The 19,946-nt window shown below is 39.7% G+C and overlaps 4 protein-coding genes across 4 annotated transcripts; 1 reads left to right on the top strand and 3 right to left on the bottom strand.

Annotated features, from left to right (window-relative positions):
* Window positions 1-2,031: 2,031 nt before the first annotated feature.
* Window positions 2,032-2,595, bottom strand: RB195_005067 (uncharacterized protein; the record flags this gene model as incomplete). Its single annotated transcript, XM_064177358.1, has 1 exon — window positions 2,032-2,595. The coding sequence occupies one exon, from the start codon at window positions 2,593-2,595 to the stop codon at window positions 2,032-2,034; it is 564 nt and encodes a 187-aa protein (XP_064034483.1).
* Window positions 2,596-6,980: 4,385 nt separating this feature from the next.
* Window positions 6,981-10,212, bottom strand: RB195_005068 (uncharacterized protein; the record flags this gene model as incomplete). Its single annotated transcript, XM_064177359.1, has 2 exons — window positions 6,981-7,017; window positions 9,749-10,212. 2 exons carry the CDS (start codon window positions 10,210-10,212, stop codon window positions 6,981-6,983), a joined length of 501 nt encoding a protein of 166 aa, XP_064034484.1.
* A 4,733-nt stretch (window positions 10,213-14,945) lies between these two features.
* RB195_005069 (uncharacterized protein) lies at window positions 14,946-15,506 on the bottom strand (the record flags this gene model as incomplete). The annotated part of the gene is made up of 1 exon (XM_064177360.1): window positions 14,946-15,506. The coding sequence occupies one exon, from the start codon at window positions 15,504-15,506 to the stop codon at window positions 14,946-14,948; it is 561 nt and encodes a 186-aa protein (XP_064034485.1).
* Window positions 15,507-16,625: 1,119 nt separating this feature from the next.
* RB195_005070 (uncharacterized protein) lies at window positions 16,626-17,228 on the top strand (the record flags this gene model as incomplete). Its single annotated transcript, XM_064177361.1, has 1 exon — window positions 16,626-17,228. One exon carries the CDS (start codon window positions 16,626-16,628, stop codon window positions 17,226-17,228), a length of 603 nt encoding a protein of 200 aa, XP_064034486.1.
* Between the last annotated feature and the right edge of the window lie 2,718 nt (window positions 17,229-19,946).

Below are 19,946 nucleotides of genomic sequence, written 5' to 3' on the forward strand. Positions count from 1 at the left end.
TTCTTGCTAATTGCCGTAAAAACGGCCCGGAAGATGAGGCGCCGCAAAAGACTGGCGCGCTCCAATCGAACCTCTTGTACAAAATGGTGCGCCAAAACGAATGCCAAAACGCCAGAACTACCTCTGATTCGTGGGGTGGTGCCTTTAAACCCTTTCTAGAACTGGCTTAAAATCCTTCTTATGACTTGTCCGGGTACAACTTGATTCATTTGAATATCAGCATTCCGACGGGAATTGAGGAACTCTGAGATTCGATGAAGATAAAGCGATAAAGTGTCTGGCGTTAAAGGCATCACCTCACGAATTTGGGGTTGCGGGATTTCAGGTGAAAAGTTCCTATACGGGGTGGTAGATTATGGAAAGGAGGATGATTCCGTCCATTTCTTTCTAATTTCCGTAAAAACGGCCTGGAAGATGAGGCGCATGCACAAGGCTGGCGCGCTCCAGTCGAACTCCTTGTGGAAAATAGTGCACCAGAACGCCCGGAACCGTATCCTCCGGGCCCTTTTTTACGGCAGTTAGGAAGAAATGAACGGAATCACCCTCCTCCCCATAATCTACGACCCTGTATACGAGTACTCCACCGGAAATCCGTACCACTCCAGATTCGTTGGGTGATGCCTTTAATCAATCCGCTTAGGATGCGCCGCCACGTTCACTTCAAATCGGAAACGTTTGAGGCTCACGGACACGAAAATAGCCCATAAAATGGGCGGAGCTAGCCGATGTATGAGGTCAGTGTTTTTATCCTCTCAGACAGTGTCAGGTGCCAATTCATCGATCCCGGAGGGATGAACGCTTCGTTGGCACTAGGACGAATTCGAACCATCGAATGCGCTACAGCGCTCCCTGTGCATAGAACTATGTGAATGTCTGAAACTATTTCCATAAAATTGAAATTATTCTCATGAAATCCAAGTGCGAATCATAAGAGTTCTCCCGTTTTACTGCAAAAGTCCTTACTTTCGCTCCTCGCTTTTATTCTTACATGCTCACTGCTGCGGGTTTCGTCTGGTAACCGATCCCGTAGCAGTGAGCACGTAAGTATTAGAAGCGAAAAAGTAAAACCTCACATTAATTCCCTCGATCTTTAGATTAAAAATATTACGAATTCGACATAGTGGGAAACCCTAGGGAAGACGTAGGGTTCGGGTTGTAGATTACGGAACACAGCGTAGCCGCTCTCAACTCCCCCTAACCGTCGTAAAAACCCGCGTGGGAACGATGTTTGTTCCTTCGAAGTACGTTGGAACACGACCCCTTGTACACGCTCCGGTCCCTTCAACAGCCTATTCATACATGAAAACATGAAAAAGCTAGCAGAGAGACTTCATCAATCTTCGACAGCTCGCACGTGAATGCGGCGCGTGCACGAGGGTGGCGGTGTGATTGATTTCGTAGGAAAGAACGGAGTCTTTCAGGATGCTTTTTTTTGCAACGATAGGGGAGGATAGGTGGTGCCAAACTAGCTTCAACTTTGAAAAACTCAAATCTTCCAACTTCACGCAGGCTTCTTCAACGGAAGAAAGTCAGAGTTTACTAAAACATTAACAGCAATCATCAAAATACTGCGGAAATCCCTAGTTCAAGCACTTGATGTTAGACTATAGAATATTAAAACCACTAGTAGGATTTGTAAAAATTTAATTATGTGGGCCTTATGGTGTGTCTTCATTTTAGCCACTGATTAAATTTGCAGACTAGCAAACTTGGGCAAAAAAAAGCAGTCTTAGGGTAATTACAGTTCAAATAATTCTTGGTTTTTTTTCTCCTTTTCTTCTTGAAACGAATTTCTAATATTTGCTACCTTCGACACATTTGTTTGCACGCACTTATTCATCCTTATTCGTTTTTCTTCATTTTTTTATGCGTTTTTTTTACGAGTACCACTTCCAATATTCTTACAAATAGATGTGCCCTTTTATCTGATCGACAATGTTTTTATTTGGAAGATGAACATGTTTCGTACAAAAAGATTTATTTAAAAATATGCGCACGAACGTAAATAACAATTTGCTTGAAGCTAAATAATCAGAGATTCTCGAATTTTCTGCCATTGCAGCAGCAGTAGCGATTCCTCCTCTCGTGTAGACTTCGACGACTCTTCTCTGTTGGTGGATCGTAATTGAACGAGGCAGGTCCATATCCATACCGTGGATCCATGGCAAAGTTCCAGGGAACAAAATCCCATGGCATGTGGTCGCAGTCCAGCGGCCCCTTAATGAAAGGAGACTTGTGTTGATGTCCTGAACGGGATCGATTTCTCTTCTTCCTCTCCTCCTTCCCCTCCTCCCGTTCCTCTTCCTCATCTTCTTCATCAGAAATTGGCCAGCCATCGTCGTCATAGTTACCGGGAATGTGCAACTTCGTAGGAGTACAGTGCTCAACTGCTCTAAGTAGGTCGCTTGCTGTTCTGACCTTATATCGGTCGCTATCCCAGTCCGCCCAGTAGACGTCGTCAGTAGGGATACCAAGCCGCTTCATCTTCTTCTGGTACTGCTCGAACAGGTCCTTCTTGTCCTTGTAGGAGATAACCATCCTCGGTTCATTGGAACAGTAGAGCTTAATGGTGACAGTCTTCTCCTCGTCTGTCATGTCTACTCAGCAGCGGGGAATGAGGATGGAAATTGGACGAGGCCTTTTATACACCATGAACAATGCCGTAGGTAGGCGGACGTAGCGCGCAATATGACGAAATATTGCACAACTCACGGAAACTATTGCACTGATTCACCTCTGTCTTTTTTTCTGGATTTTTAAAATGTCCTTTAAAACAGGAACTAGAAATGCACGTATTTGTTGTCGCAACATCTTGGTCCTCCTTAAAGCTTTTATTTATGTTATGTTTTAGGTTAATGTTTATTATTCTCGTTTTGTACGGAATCTTAAAGGTATCACCCCGCGAATCTGGGGTGATGCGAGTTTCAGGCGAGCTATGCCTATACGGAGTCGTAGGTTAAGGGGAGAAGTTTGATTCCGTCTATTTCTTCCTAATTGCCGTTAAAAAAAACGGCCCGGAATATACTGCTTCCGGTGCGCTATCTTCAACAACATTGGAGCGCGCAAGCTTTGTGTACGCTCCGCATCTTCCGGGCCGTTTTTTACGGCAATTAGGAAGAAATGGACGGAATCACCATCCTCTCCATAATCTACGACCCCGTATAGGTACTCTCCATCTGCAATCCGCACCACTCCAGATTCGTGCGGTGATGCCTTTAAAATACATATGCCTGTTCCTACAACTTAATAAATTCTCGTAAACTCTCTTATTTGTTTTTTTTTTCGATTTCACTTCGTCTGTAGATTCTAAACACACAGATCTTGGATGTTTCAAAGGCAAAGATTATTTCGCTTGTAAGAGTTTTGTTCGAAACTACAATGTGGGAGCTTCTGACCTGTTTGACTGGAATCCGTTAGACGATATTTTGTCTCATTGGGCATATGCAACATTAAAAGCCAATATCCCGTATTCCGACAAATCCAACTCTTCATTTACATCCACAATTTTATTTCGTGATTAAAAAACCGAGCGAAAAACTAAATTTTCTGGATCACCTAAGCTCAAAAATCTCGTAACGACATTGTACGGGAGCTTATACGGGATTTTATTGTATTATTTTGCGTTATATATATTTTTTGTTGAAATATATTTATTTCTTTTGAATTCTATGTGCAAAAGCACCCATATATACACCGACTAGAATTTCTGGATTCCGAGTTACAGTTCTCCAATGGTATCGTATTTTTGCATGAGCTTGTTTTAGCAGTTGCCGGAGGGTGTTGCTCTCGAAGCCAGAGTCGATACCAGGATTTTCGTCCCACGGACTGCCGCATTCGCATTCTCCTACGAACAGCGTTGTGGTTGTTGCCGAGACGTTGAGAAAACACGAAGCGATTGACTAGAAGGCTATATTCGTCACCATAAGAAGTTTTTCTGATTCATACGTAGTTTTGTTGCTACGAATGGTACAAAATTCTAGAAGTAATCAATAAAATGTTAGTAGCTCCGGGTCAAATGATGCGCATTCAATAAGCTGTTCAAATTCTCGCACAAGTAGAAGGTTTTTTTGCAGGTTGAAGGAAAACGTATTCCTTCTCTTGAATATGAATCTCGCACTTGGATTACTGGTATTTCGATAAAATTAAATCCGACACAGATAAATCCTCAGAAAGACAATCGATAAGGAATGAAAAATGTCTGCTTTATAAAACTCAGTTTTTTTAGTCGCTGTTCAGCAAATGTTTGATCTGTTTTCATGAATTTCAACACGTACATAGAATTTCCTCTGTTCACCTCCCACCTCCCTCGATAAGCGATCAGATCCGAATTTTCACAACATTCTGAACTGTTCTTATAATTTTAACGTTTTGTGAAGAGGGTTTTTTTCGGAGCTATAATCTCAGAATTGAAACCTATGATCATTGACTAGATTCGAATTTTCGACACATTCTGAACTGTCCACGATTTTTTCCATCGCCTAATCTGAATTACTTCTTTTTGTTAGCCGTTAAGTCATTGCAGATGCGGTTCTATGAATAAAATAGCGGAAAAAAATCAGAAAAAAATGTTTCCAGATACTCTAGACTACTTTTTTTTCCTATGACCACTTTTGTAAGTGTTTTCTCGCCATAATCATTATTATTTCTCAAAAGCCAGTTTAACTAGGAAGAATTTTTGACCAAATAAGGACTCGAGTAGCCCCTCCCATTTTCTCTAATTAATTTCTTTCAAAAAAAAAAACCGTTGCCAGGATACAGCACGTGCAGATAGATAATCAAAAATGAAATTGAAAACCTATCCAGGAGGGATCTCTATGAAAACGCAGAAGTGCTAAAAAAAGTGTGGAATCAACTTGAAAAGAAAAAATGAGTAGTCATAGTCTTTCCGATCTAAAAAAAATCGTCCTGATCTATAACATAAGGGATCATCCCGATTTTTGACGAAATTAGGCCTAAGTTTAAATTGTTCAGAATTCCCGCATCCGTGGAATGAGGTAGTTCTGGCCACGCCACTGAAATCCTAAGACATACACATTGAATCCTTCGAAAATAGTTTTTTTTCTCCTTTTAAGAAAAAATTCTCAAAAAAAAGCTATATTTATGAACTGTTTCACACAGATAAAAAGCGTGTAAACAGTCTTTCAGATTCGGGGAATAAACAAAGCATTATTTTTCTTTATATTTGTTATATGAACAGTATGACGGATCGATACTCACGATAAACTAAGTGGCAACGAAAACCCCCGCATGTGCACTTTGTTTTTATTTTCCACATGGCTGTGATATTGTAACAGCTCTTCGATTGAGTATCAATATCGATTTGTTGATGAAAATTACAAATTTTGTTCTATTATTAATAAACAACAAAATATGTAGGGCATCTTCTTCTATTAAAACAATTATTCACAGTTTTAAATTATTAAAATCCTGAGAAATCTGCTCCCATTGATATCTACGCTTTCCTTCTCCATGAAAACGACGATTCTCTGCAAAATCTCGTGAATAGCAAAAGAAAGGCATTCGTCCATAGTCCAGCCATAGTGCCACGGAATCGGATAGCAGTAGGATCCAGAATGGTGACGAGATCCATGACGAGGTTCGGATCGGAAGCGTCTGCGTGCATGTGCAGACGAAGAACATTTTTGTTTTTTCTGGTTTTCTTCTTCTTCTCATTCCTCCTTTTCCTCATCGTCGCTCGGGCACGAGAATACGTCAGCCTTGTTGGCAGGATTGAGATACACTTTTACGTCATTCTTACCGTCGAAGGCGGCGAGTAGGTCGGCAGCGTTTTTTGATCAATTTTCGGCAATTATCCATGTTATTGGAGTACATTTCAGCGACTGGGTAGTTGAGTCTTCCAATTTTCTTCATGAATTTCTCGCAGAGATCATTTTTGTCCTTCTAATCAATACGTAGTCGAGGTGTGCTACCACGGTACAGCTTCAGAATGGCGACCTTCTCCCGATTAGTCATAATGGGAAGTGGAGGACGCTGGATCGTCGCAGTACGAAGTCATTAAAGGGCCGGGAAAAGAAGGCGGGACTTGCTACGAACATTGCCACAATATTGCTGAATGTTGTACAATTCTCCTTTTTTCCATTTTCCAAAAACTCGTTACCTTTGCGGATTTTTCGGAGAATCTTACGTTGTTCTCGTAATTCAGATCTTTGCTCTTTATTATCGTGAACAATAAGTAGTTGCTAACGATTTTAGAACTAAAAGAAGTTGGAAGTTATTTACCTTTCTCCTAAATTTTAGGCTTAAGAAGCCATTCTAAAGTTGTATGTAATTTTCGAGCGTAAACAAAGCGCAAACAAACTAAGCTTATAAAAATAGTGGCCATTCACATTCTTCCGGTTAGATTCCTACTTTTTATACTATGAAGGTTTCATTATGTTTTTCGAACTTTATATGGATTTTTACTTTAAAATTTCTGTGAGTCTGTTTCAAACGATAAATTTCTTACTTAATAAATATTGTTTCTTTGTTTCATCACTTCAATTCTTCATTAAAATGTCTGTATTCTTATCGACTTCTAACTCCGCAGAGTGATCCTCTTGCCATAAAAAAAAAATGGATTTGATTGATGATTGAAACTTGGCGTTTCTTTGATCCACATGGAAAACTAATCAAAGTGCAAAATGCAGGATCAACACTTTGCACTTTTATCGATCGCGTTGCGTCGATTTATTTTAGTGATTTTCATAACAGGAGGATTCGAGAATTTGGAAGAAAATGACATCCTAAAGTGGCATCTCTAAAAATGTTACATGTTTTTTTTACTCATGCTGCACTTATTCTGAAAATACATGCCATAAAGGAATTTCCAGCAAAGATGCATGGTGATTTAAGAGAAGAGTTCTCATGAAATGAAAGAAAGGTTGAGAAAATAAATTGTACTCGTATTTTACGACAAACAACATGTAGATGGTAATTCTCACACATATTTTGTTCTGTACATACCGACCGTACTCCTTAATTCATAGTTCCTCTTGACAACACCAAAAGGAGGAGAAACTGAAAAGAAAAATTTAAAAAAAAGGAAATAATGGAAACTTTTCCGGCAAAATCAGAAGATATGCAGACTTCTACGAATTTATGTGTTTTGGACCGTAACTGGTCCAAAGCACAAAAATTTTCAGGTTTTTATAATTCAGGTTGGTTTACTGCATCTTTTATGATTCTTTTTCAAACACATTTTTAATAAACACGAAGAAAGAACGGTGCATGGACGCCTCTCACGGTTTATCTCGGCAGTAAATAAAGTAAATCGATAACTAGTTGACTAGGACCAGAAGCTGCCAGAATATCTGTTGTCTTCAAAATCACATTTTATTTCGAAAGAAAACAGTACTCGAAAGTAATTTGGTTGGAATTCTGACAACTCAATGGATGAGGGCACGATTATACGTAGTTGCTAGATGTACACATAGTACAAGAGCAGCATAATCCATACAGTTCTCTTAGTTTGTGGTGATTCTGGAAGATATTCACGAGTGCATGAGATAATCTTAGATGTACGAGATGTTCTATATGCTTAATCTCGTTTTTAGGTGAAAATAAAAAACAACAGACGCACTGCTTTTTTCCTAACTATATACAACACCGCTACTAACTTGTGTCCCAAAATCCGTCGCAAACCGTCGGAATTCTTGGAAGTGAGCAAAATTAAGTTTTGAAAATACCATTCGAAAGTAAATGAGCTGCTGATTTCAAATATGCTTCGAGAATTTACTTTTGACAAATGTGTGGCCTGAAAACGGGCAAAGTTTCCTCAAGCCCCGTTAATTACTTTCACACCTTCGCAATCCTGCCATTGGGATATCCCACGGATACATCTGCATGGAAGGAAGGGGTGTTCATTATTATAGGATTTCCGCTTATTTCTCGGAATTGGACAAAATGTTCATTACATCCGTAATTAGGAGGTTATTTAGAGCATTTTGGTACCCCACATCATATGTTGGTCCGAAATTTCCATTCTCTTCAGAAATTCACGAAAGTGTCCCATCGAAGCTTAGTAAAAAGCTATACTTTTCAAGCTATAAAAAATCTCCTTAGAAAATTTTCAGCGAACAACTTGTACTTGACAATAGTTTATATTGTAAGTTTCTAGGTTTGAAAACGTCTAGTTTTTCCAGTGTCCAACTTACAACATTACTCTATTCCGTTATTTGGTCCAATTTTTGAACAGCTGTCAACAGCTTAGAATGAACGCTTCTGTCTCGCGATTCAGTACTTGCCTAGAACTCTTCTTTCTTGACAAGAAGTGAATTAGGCGCTAATTCATTGGATGACAGCTGGTCATGGTCATGGACAGCTGGTCAGTGACCAAATTGGGGAAATTTTCGTCTTTTTCCACAAACAGAACTTTTTGCAATTCCTCTATGAATTCTTTCAGTACTTCAAGTAGCCAGTTCTTCTCACAAAAAGACGCTCTTTCGAATGATGTTGAAATCATTTTTATTTACAAACTTCAAAATTTCAACACTGACTCCGCCCTCTTATAGAGCAAGCGATATTCTATAGCTGGAATGGTTATCGCGGCCCAGGCACGGTCTGCCAGGCATCTCACACCTTTGATAGGTGACTCCTCTGGCGATTCGGCGTCACAGAGAGACAATAATGTTTCAACGTAAATGAACGGTGACGACAATTCTACACAGATCCTGGCATCATACCTGGGCCGCGATAACCATTCCAGCTACAGAATATCGCTTGCTCTATAAGAGGGCGGAGTCAGTGTTGAAATTTTGAAGTTTGTAAATAAAAATGATTTCAACATCATTCGAAAGAGCGTCTTTTTGTGAGAAGAACTGGCTACTTGAAGTACTGAAAGAATTCATAGAGGAATTGCAAAAAGTTCTGTTTGTGGAAAAAGACGAAAATTTCCCCAATTTGGTCACTGACCAGCTGTCCATGACCATGACCAGCTGTCATCCAATGTTAGCGCCTAATTCACTTCTTGTCAAGAAAGAAGAGTTCTAGGCAAGTACTGAATCGCGAGACAGAAGCGTTCATTCTAAGCTGTTGACAGCTGTTCAAAAATTGGACCAAATAACGAAATAGAGTAATGACACTGGAAAAACTAGACATTTTCAAAGCTAGAAACTTACAATATAAACTATTGTCAAGTACAAGTTGTTCGCTGAAAAATTTCTAAGGAGATTTTTTATAGCTTGAAAAGTATAGCTTTTTATTAATCTTCGGTGGAGCATTTTCGTGAATTTCTGAAGAGAATGGAAATTTCGGACCAACATATGATGTGGGGTACCAAAATGCTCTAAATAACCTCCTAATTACGGATGTAATGAACATTTTGTCCAATTCCGAGAAATAAGCGGAAATCCTATGAACACCCCTTCCTTCCATGGAGATGTATCCGCGGGATATCTCAATGGCAGGATTGCTGAGGTGTGAAAGTAATTAACGGGGCTTGAGGAAACTTTGCCCGTTTTCAGGCCACACATTTGTCAAAAGTAAATTCTCGAAGCATATTTGAAATCAGCAGCTCATTTACTTTCGAATGGTATTTTCAAAACTTAATTTTGCTCACTTCCAAGAATTCCGACGGTTTGCGACGGATTTTGGGACACAAGTTAGTAGCGGTGTTGTACGTTACAAAAACAGTGAGACATAAAACACAGTTACAAACAAACCATGAGAGACCTGGATAATTTGGGAAAAGAAATAAAAATAGATGAGATGACGAGAAAATGAAAAGTACAAACAAAGCGGTTTAACCAACTATTTATGATGATGTTTCTTATGATGATGGTGTCTGTGATGCTTGTCACTCTGATTCGAGGACGACGGAGATCCAAAATGTAGAGTAATTGCGAATGTTTTGGGAAGAGAGATAGGCAATTTGGACAGGATTTTCGTTTGTTTCTTCGATCGTGAATGGGTTGGATTTTCTTCACGTGACTCATCCGAACTGCTCAGCTCATCTCGCCTACGCGGAGGCGGAGAGGCCGAAGATGAGGACGAGTTGCTGCGTCTCTTTTCGTGGTTCTTCTTTTCTTTTTTCTTCTCTCTGTCACGTTTACGTTGCGGTGGAGGTGGCGAGGAAGAGGAAGAAGATGAAGAGGAAGAGTCCTTTCGTTTCCTTTGATGATTCTTTTTATCCTTCTCCTTCTTCTTCTTTTTGTCTCGTCCTCGAGACGGTGGTGGAGACGATGATGAGGAGGATGATGAGGAAGAGGATGACATTGTTGGGGAAGAGTAGGTAGGTAGAGAAGCGGTTCCTTTATATACTTCGGATGAAGGGTACGGGGAAATCGCTGCTGGTGCAGTTTGAGTGGACGGAGTGAATCATTTCGTGCACGTGCACTTTCAAACGGTGTTCGCAAACGTTACAGCGTCCGTCAAAGTACAGTCCGCGCTATGTCGGCAGGTAAAAAACGATGCGCGCAGATCAATCACTATTTCCAGCCGTCTTCCGCAACCTTATATCGTTTCAGCCTGATCTGTTTACTTCTGATCAATCCTGACCCAGCAACTGGATTATCGCCAACGTTCGATGACTCATCCTTCTGCCAAAACCTCTTGAAGCAACCCCATACCTCTTTGTAGCTGTGTGAGAGGCAACTGACATAAATATCAAAACAACGATTTTCTTGGACATATCCGGGATCGTAGATGCTATTAATCTTCTATGTATGGGTTAATTTCGTATCAATTCCTCTAAGAAATTACGTTTTCGGACGCACTTCCGCACCGATTTGAATGGATTTAGCCTTGATCACTGCAAACCTTAGCAATTTGTAAAAAATTTTCAAATTTTCTAGCTATAAAAATTACAGGTTTTCTAATAGTTAACTTTTTCTATATATTTGCCTGTCGTTCCCATAAGTTGATACAGCTTTGGGTTGCGTGAGATAGAGAAAACGTTGGAAAAGAAGACAAGGATGAATTGTAAAATCACCGGATTTCCTGTTCAGATTTGCTTGACTTTCTTGAATGATTCAGAAACTTTCTCTTTTTTGTGTTATTGATTTTTCTCGTTGAACATGCTGCTAATTGTCTTTTTTTTAGACTTATGATAAATTAATAATAAATATAATTATGTATAACAATTTAATATATTTTGCAGAAATATTCGCTCTTGTACATTCGTTGCTAGCGTTTACAGGATCGTCACAGGTGACAGTATTTTTTCATTTGCATTGTTTGGCCATGCAAGGTCAGGCCACAAAAAAATCGTCCGTCCTTTTGAATCAAATTCGCTCATAATTTCTTGCTTTTTACGTGGCTCTCGTGCCACAAACTCGTTACGTTCGGATTTCTGAAGGTTCACAAACGATGGATGACTCATCTCTTTGCTGCAAAGGAAGTAGAAATTGCAAAAAAATTGCATGTGTTAGTCATGTGAGTAGAGATCTTCGCCCCTCAACGAACTATTATATGCTTCTCATAAAAGAGGAAAACCTTGAAATGATCCCTAGACCTCCATTCTATGTACGTTTCACAGATGATGGGCGTGAGAAAATCAATCAGAAGAAATCCTTCTGCAATTTTTCTAAGTGAAAAGATGTGTGATATCGGAATTCAGCATTCCAAACCGAAAAAGAACCTCGGATACAATTCAAATAATTGCTTTTGTTGGGATCTCCTTGATCTGCCTGTCAAACGAATGTGTCGTTGAAGCTAGGACTTATGGCATTAGTCAATCCGCTTGAGATGCGCCGTTCGGCTCCAACTCAGAATCGTTTGAAGTTTTATGAACGGCTATGCGACTTTACAATGAATTCTAGGGAACAGCCGATGCATCAAATCAGTGTTTTTATTCTCTTTCAAGCATTTATAGTGTCTACTAATTGGCAATGCAACCTACTGATTTCAAACATCGGTCGTGGAGTTGTAGTCTCTAATCACAGCGCTTCGTCCGCTTCTACTAGCGCGTTCCTCTAGAGAGTATCCAGGGTACACAGAGAGTTTTAACAACTTTTTTCCTCCTCTTCCATGTTTCTAGCTATAGATAACGACGTTTCAATATGACTGTAGAGCAAAGAGGTGTGTATTGGGTTTGGAGCGTGAACAGAAATTCCCACCAATTGATTATGGTATTCTTCAATAATTGTTCGACTTTTGTAAGAAATGGTTAGTACCCGAATTTACCTTCACAGATAACTTTGCCTTTTCCCTTCAATTTTGGATTGGATGAGCATCATATTTCTCTTTTATCTGGACGCTGTTTATATAATCGAAACCTCGTCAATTAGCCGGAAAAGACAAAAAATTTCGTGTTGACACCCTCTGAAGAGATAACAGAGCAAATCACAACCTGTAGCAACTACAACTCTCCACTTAGGTGCACCTCCCGATAGTAACAATGAGGTATCTCTGGCTCCTCTGCATTTAATCGAGAAAATCTTTCGCCTTTTACTGAAGACTTCCGTGCAAAGGTGCAGTTTATGAGTATATGAGAATTTTTGGAATCCCCTAGAAAGATCGGCATGCAGTATTGGTAATTCTGTATTTTCTTTTAGAATCGAAGATGAAAAAATACAATAGAAATTACAGAAAGAATGAGAAAGATCTGTGAAGATCTTCCTCTCCGCTTACATGTTGTGAGAGAATTGAAGTTGTTTCCCTGATTTTTTTTCCAGAGCACTATCTGCAATTACAGGATGGAAGAGTTTCTGATGCTTAACTATAACCAATGAAATGGTGGCTGTAATAGATTTTATAGATTTTATAGATAGAATTTTCTTAACGTCTGATATTTCTTGGATTGTGAATTTTATATTCAAAGAAGGGTCATAAATCAAATGCAAAATATAAGCATGTTGAGTTCTGCTGGAGTCTATTGGACACGCAGTTTTTAATTCGCATTTCATTTATTTTTCACTCAATTCGTTTTTTTTTTTGAAGTTTTTTTTTCAGCGTGACCGATTTGCTTCATGTTGGACCCATATCTGGATTTTCATGCAAGATAAACTAACTATAATACTGCACTGCATAATTTTCGTCTTGATTGCATCCCGTTTTTCGAGAGGATTCCAAAAATTGGTTAATACTCATAAGATGCACCTTTGCACGGAAATCTTTAGTAAAAGGCGAAAGATTTTCTCGGTTAGATGCAGAGGAGCCAGAGATATCGTTAATGGAATGGACAGGCGCTCAGGTGACGAGCCGTACTTCTCGTAGGTTCACTTCTCACGAAAGTAGAGTATCCAGGCTGGAAGTAGTTTTCCAGTGGACTTAGTCACTCAGTCAACAATGGCGAGCAAGAAGAGGATGTTTGTGAAGTTTGAATGTAATCAATAATTCTAAGCATTCAAATATTCAGTATTTGCCGTTTTTTGGAATGTGTGGTCAATCGTGGATATATTCAATTAATTATTCAACTATTAATTATTATAAGCGGTATTGTCAGGTGGAAAAGACATGAAGATCGGTACAGTTGCGTAAGCAGCTGCGCTCGATGCGCTAGAGCTAGCGATTGGAATCGAGGTGGGACCGTTGCGAATTGCAGCGATGAGTGGTGCTAGGAAGGTCCCTTCTCGTTCCTAACCGCTACGCTAAACACAGCGCCGCTCCGACCGCAGCCGGCTACTCAACTGCACCGTGTCCAGGTAGTCTTGTCAAAGCTATAGCTACAGAAATCAATGGTTGTTAGAGAAGTAAAAAAAATCCGCCTATGGGCAAATAGACGAGGAAGATAGCAACACATTATATGTTATTTTTATGTAACACGTCAGATGTTTTTCTTTCGAGTTTATTCCGATTTCATCCTAACTTATTGGATCGGAGATCCAAAGAGCATTCGATAGACAATCACCCATTGAAACACACTAACCTAACACAGTATAACGAATTTTTGTCGAACACACTGCGTAAATACAGGATACCACAATTTTTTTGTGCACGATCATTTCATGCAAAATTCGCACTATTGCAGAAATTAATTCATTGTTAATAAATTTACTGTCTGGATTTTCTCTACAAGCTTGAGAAATAAGTGTAGTATATCCACGAAGTGTCAAAAAAATTGAAATAGCTTTTTGCAGTTTTCTAAATTCGAAAATCAATAACCGTACATACTTCACATGTACAAGTTCAACAAGTGGGTTTCTGACGTTGATCACAACAGCTTACACAATTGGGTTAGGCTCCAAAACTTTCTGATGCGATTGTATGCTTGAAGACAACACTCATGGAAAGTCCGTCGTTTCCTTCTAAAATTCTCACAAAGGACAATCTTCAAAGTGCTGTGAAAAAGTACAAATAATCTGAGAATGGTTATCAGTAATGATTTCAGAGTTCCTACTAGCTGAGGCAGATCAACTTTTCAAAGTAGGCCCTCACGTACAGTTCACACAAATGTTGCGCCGGAGTTTTGCTCCTAGGTCCCTTCCAAATCAATGGTCCGAGTGTCCACGCGTTTTTTTCTTTGAGTTCTCTCTTTAAATAAGTTGTTTTTTTCGAAATGGTAATTTTCAGTAACTATATGCTGTTTCCTTTCCATAGTAGCTGCTTTTTTTTAATATTCTGATTACTTTACTTCCTTCCGTGATGCTGTTAGAATGTAAGAAACATTTTTCTCGTTTTCAATATTAAACCATCTAGTTTGTTGATGCCGTCTCACCAGAGTGTTCATGTTGTACATCTTCTAAAATCGGCTATGACGACTCTCGAAATGTTGATTTTCTTTAGTGGAGAGCATATTACAACCTCTATCGGCTGTTTGATTGAGTGTGATATCAGTGACTGCTAGTAATTTCATGCCATACAAACTTCAAACCGTGCGTATCACCATCTGGAATATTTATTATAACGTTTACAATTTTATATGCAATTATGAAGTTACTGACGCAGCAATCACAAACTTAAATGACATTTCTGAATTTATAATGCTATGAAGTATATAAACTTCACATCAACAACAACAAAACATGAACTAGCACAAAGAAATCCAATCGTAACAATTATTTACAGATTTAGATCTTTGCAAAATCCTGGGAGAGTCGTTCACATTGGCAATTACGTCCACCCTCCTTTTGATGTTCGTGATCTTTAGAAAAACCTTGTGGATCGGAGAAGAATGGCATTCGCCCATAGCGGAGATCAATCCATGGCGGATAGTTCCACGGAATCGGATAGTAATAGTGTCCAGCATGGTGACGCGATCCATGACGAGGTTCAGATCGAGAGCGCCTACGTGCATGTAGCTCTTTCAAGCTCTCTCCTTCTTTTCGTTCTTCCTTTTCCTCGTCATTACTCGGACACGAAAAGACATCATGCTCGGGGGCGCGAAGAACATGCACTTTCAACTGCGGACCGTTGTAACGAGCAGCAGCGTAGAGATCGTCAGCGTTTTTGATCAGTAGACGGTCGTAGTCGTCGTCCTCTGTGTATATCTCACCGACAGGATAGTTGAGTCGATTGATTTTCTCCATAAACTTCTCGTACAGGTCATTTTTGTCCGTGTAGTCGATGCGGAGTCGAGGTGCGCTTCCACGGTAGAGTTTCAGAATGGCGAATTTCTCCTCTCCAGCCATGAGGTATGAGACTCACTCGAATAATCGAGAGGAGATGGTTTATAGGGCCAGCAAAGGTGGGAGGAGCTGCTGCGCTAGCGCAAACGTAATATTGCCTAATGTTGTGCAACATTTAAATTCCTACATGTACATTCTACACTTTTTCTTAAAAAAAATTGTGCGATGAATGATATTCGAAATCTAGTTGCAGTTATACAATTTAGTTCAGTTATTATTTATATTATTTGTTGACTTTTTTTTTGTACAAATTGAAATTATTATTTTTGGAAAGTCACGTTTGATATAAGATTCTACATAAGAGCAAAGATATTTTATTTCAGCTGCATTTTATATCCTTTCATATCTATTATATTTTCATTTTCTATGTTTTTTGCTCATTAATATCTATTTTGTTGTATTATTAGTTCATTTCGGCTTTCGATATACAGCTAAGAGAAACTTGCCTGACTTTTCAACTACACTGGAAAAATAAAAAAGATAAAAACTGTTTAGCATTGATCAATCCCTTCCGTATACGCCTGCGCGTTCGACCTCAATTCAGAAACTTTTGAAGTTTATTAACAAGAATGCGGTCCCAACAATGACTTGCGAAGGTCTAACTTAGCGTTTTTTTCCTCCAAGAAAAGTGTAGTACTAATTTATCGACCGCTGAAGGTATGAAAAGCTCAGCTGGGTCCAGGGCAGTTTCGAACCATCCACTATGCCGTCGCAGCAGAACCTCTTACTACTCTGCTAACTGCCCTTCAAAAACGAAGAAATCTAAGAAAATATGCGCGAAAATTGGGAATATCACCAGTTAAGCTCTACGGAGAACAATTATGCATATGTAGAGGCAAGCTGAATTGCAAGAAATATCTCGTTTTTGATACCTAAAGAATAGTATTGGCTTAGTTTATTTCTTTTCAAGACATACAATCGCACAAGCATCAACAGCAATCGTAATAATTTTAATAGGTGTTTTTATACATCTTGGTAGGAAAGGAATTGCACAATATTGCTCAATATTACGAGCGCGCCTGCAATTCACTCCGCCCACTTTAGTTTTTTGAAAACGCCTCTCCGAACTGTATAAAAGGCGGGGAAGGATTCTTTCAATTGTCCACTCCTCTCTCACGTGCTATGCCCGAGGACGAAAAGATTGTCAGCATTCCGCTCTACCTCGAAGAAGTGCCTCGACTCAATATCAGCTACAAGGATAAGTACGAACTTTTCAAAAAATTCCAGAAAAAACTCAAAAAACTCGACTTCCCTACCGATGAACTCTACTGGTACGATTGGGAAAATGTGCATTTGCGTATAAGGAATGCGGACGACGTTCTTCTCGCTGTCGAAGAAAGTGGATTCGCCAAAATGTTTGCTCGTGATCCACGTAACAGGGACACATTCCCTTCGTTCAGTTCTGATGATGATGACGATGGTAAGGAGATGGAAGAGGAACGAAAGAAGGAGGAAATCCCAATTAAGACTGAGAGGAGAGGACGATCTCGTAGTTCTTCTGGCGTACGCGGCCGTTCTCGATCTGAACCACGCCACGGCTCTCATCATCATGCTGAACACTTCTATCAACCATCACTCAAGGCCTGCATGCCCTGGATAAATCCTCGCTTTGGATTCATGCCATTCTACTACGATCCACGTGCTTTTGATGCGATTCGTAGTCGTAATGAAGAACGAAAACACAAGTGTCACTGCAAGCAACTAAGTGAAGACAAGAAGCTTTAAGTTTGTAAATAAGTGAATAACTATTGTTATTGTTTTTATGCTGTTTTAGTTGTCTGACTAGATAAAATGTGATTACGGAATTTTACACATCTATCTGCAGACTATGAGCACCCAAAGTAGTTGGTAGCCTTGTCCTGATTTCATGAGCTCATCTAGATGCTCCTTGATCTGGGTGCATCATGCTCTTCCTGTTTTCCCAATATACTAAGCCCACATAACTGGTATGATGTGCTCCTTTGACGTTGTTTTTGAGTTATCTGTTTGCTAACTCGTAAATTCTGGGATGATGAGGCGTTTGAGAGTTAGATTACACGTGTTTTTGATCTTCCAGGAACTGAAAAAGGCAATGACCCCGAAACGTAGGGCGCAATAAAGATCAATAACAATCTTGATTTCGCTCAGGGAAAATAGTACACGTTACGAGATTTTTTTTAGAATTTTTATTTTACTTCTCTCCACTAGCACTAGGGCGATTCTTTCCGGGGAGGGTGTAGTGTAGCGGTTAGAGGTTCCGCTTACTGCACAATCGATCGGGTGGTTCGATTGTGCAGTAAGCGGAACCTCTAACCGCTGGTTCGAATCCGCCCTAGTGCTCACCAAGCCTTTCATCCCTCCGGGGGCGATAAATTGGTACCAGACTTGTCTGGGAGGATAAAAACACTGACTTGACACATCGGCTAGCCACCGCAAGTCATTGTATAGGCCAGATACGCGTTCGTAAACCTCAAACGATTCTGAATTGAAGTGAACGTGGGGGCGCATCCCAAGCGGATTGATTAACGCCAGAAACTTTATTCTTTATCCTTTATCCAGTTCTTTCCGCGCAGGACCTGGATAATAAATTATTTTATTAGTCTTTATAAAACTGCATTAGTTAACTATCCAACAATTCAGTACTATACTACTTAATGGGTAACTCTGATTCTGATCGTAAAAAGAAAAGATTCAATGAAGGATGAGAAGAAACTTCACTAATGAAGAAAACTCGAATGTATCCGAGTAACCGAACTTCTTCGAATCTTTTTGGAGTTCTCCACAAATTTGGACGACCTACAGAGAGCTGCTCTCCGACCAGTCAGGCAGGTTACACGTGAAAATAATATGATTTCGACACCTCGGCCATTCGATTCGAGCTCTAGGTTACTATTAATGTGATCGTACTGTGATTTAATACTCGGATTCTCTTACAATTCCAGAATCTCCGTGGCTTAACAGTATCTAGTTTAATAATAGCTGGGGAGATATCACAAAAATCTTCTTTTGTGCAGAGTCTAGAAAGGCAACATCACGTAGAGCATGTTCGTGGACCATGTGTTCCTGGTTGCACATATAAACTTGAAAGGAAGGATCAGTGATGTGATCTACTTCCAAATGGGTCTTCGTGCACCACAATTTCTTGTTCTCTTGTTTTCATGTAACTATTCTTCCTAATGGTTATTATACAATACTTGTTGTCCTCTGCATAGTTTCTCACAGCGGAATTTTTGTTTATGTCGTTTAAGACCTCGAAATTCATCTTCCGTAATCGTAGAGAAGATTTCGAGTGTTATCTTAGACAGGATGGAATTTTCTCCAAGGAGTTTCTCATGAATCGATTGAGCATTGAAGTATGAACAATCGGAACTAGTTCATCATCATCATCTTCTTCTTCTTGTGGAGACTTCTTCTTGTGAAGGTTCCTGCGCATTCCAGCAGCTGCAAGTTTCAGGGCCTTGATCGGGAGAAGCGTGTTGGTGTGGAACACGTGACCGTGTTTTGGAAACGTCAGTAAGACACATATCAGTGCTAATTCCAGTTCAAAAAACAGAATTTAACAGAAACTGCTCTATTTAAGAAGATGTGTGGAAGTAATGCACATAATTATGAACTTCAGCTGGGTTATGAAAACCGTCATGTTGAAAAGATGAAGATTAAGAAATTCGCCAAAAGTCATGAAAGCCTCAAAACCACAAATCTGGATTGGGCTGATACTGAGCTCACCGCTTCGTACGAAACTTTATTCATCTTTTGTGCCTGACGTTACGACTACGTCTTCACAAAGGAACTGGAAATAGCTTTCGATGCAACTCATGAAGAAAAAACTAAAAAGTAACAGCGTTGATCAATTCTTGTGGAGGGTGCATTTATCCGCTCGACTTTAATTCAGAACCATGTCAGGTTTATAAACGCGTGTGCAGCCTCACAGCTCGACCACGTGTCGAGTCATTGTTTTGGTCCTCCCAGAGACTTCGGTTTGTTTGTCAATTTGTCGACCCTTGGTGGCTTCTTTAGCACCAGGACATTTTTGAACCAATAGTCGATCGTGAAATCACAACGGAACCTCTTACCGACTACCACGCAATGCTACGCATATCCCATTGAATTTCCCTTCTCTCCAATCAAATAAATGGATGTCGTTCACGGAGATCACCTACTTCGAGAAGGATGAATTCAATCTGAAGGCTTCCAAATAATGCAACCTTGATTGAATGCGCAGCTTGGACGCTCTATGAATATGTGAATACGCATACTAGGTGAACTGCGGTTTTTTGTCTCCTTGCAGAGGCACTGCTTGAGATTTGTGGCTAATTTTTAAGTGATCTGAGGTGTGACCTATTACACAACAATGGAAAATCAAGGTTTGGGAAACTAAACAATAATCCCAAAAAATACTTTTCATTTTAACCTAGTAACTAGCACTTTTTCAAATATACTCTAAGCTGCCAAAGTGATTTCCTC

Source organism: Necator americanus, chromosome I, assembly GCF_031761385.1.
Source record: "Necator americanus strain Aroian chromosome I, whole genome shotgun sequence".
NCBI classification, from domain to species: Eukaryota; Metazoa; Nematoda; class Chromadorea; order Rhabditida; family Ancylostomatidae; genus Necator; species Necator americanus.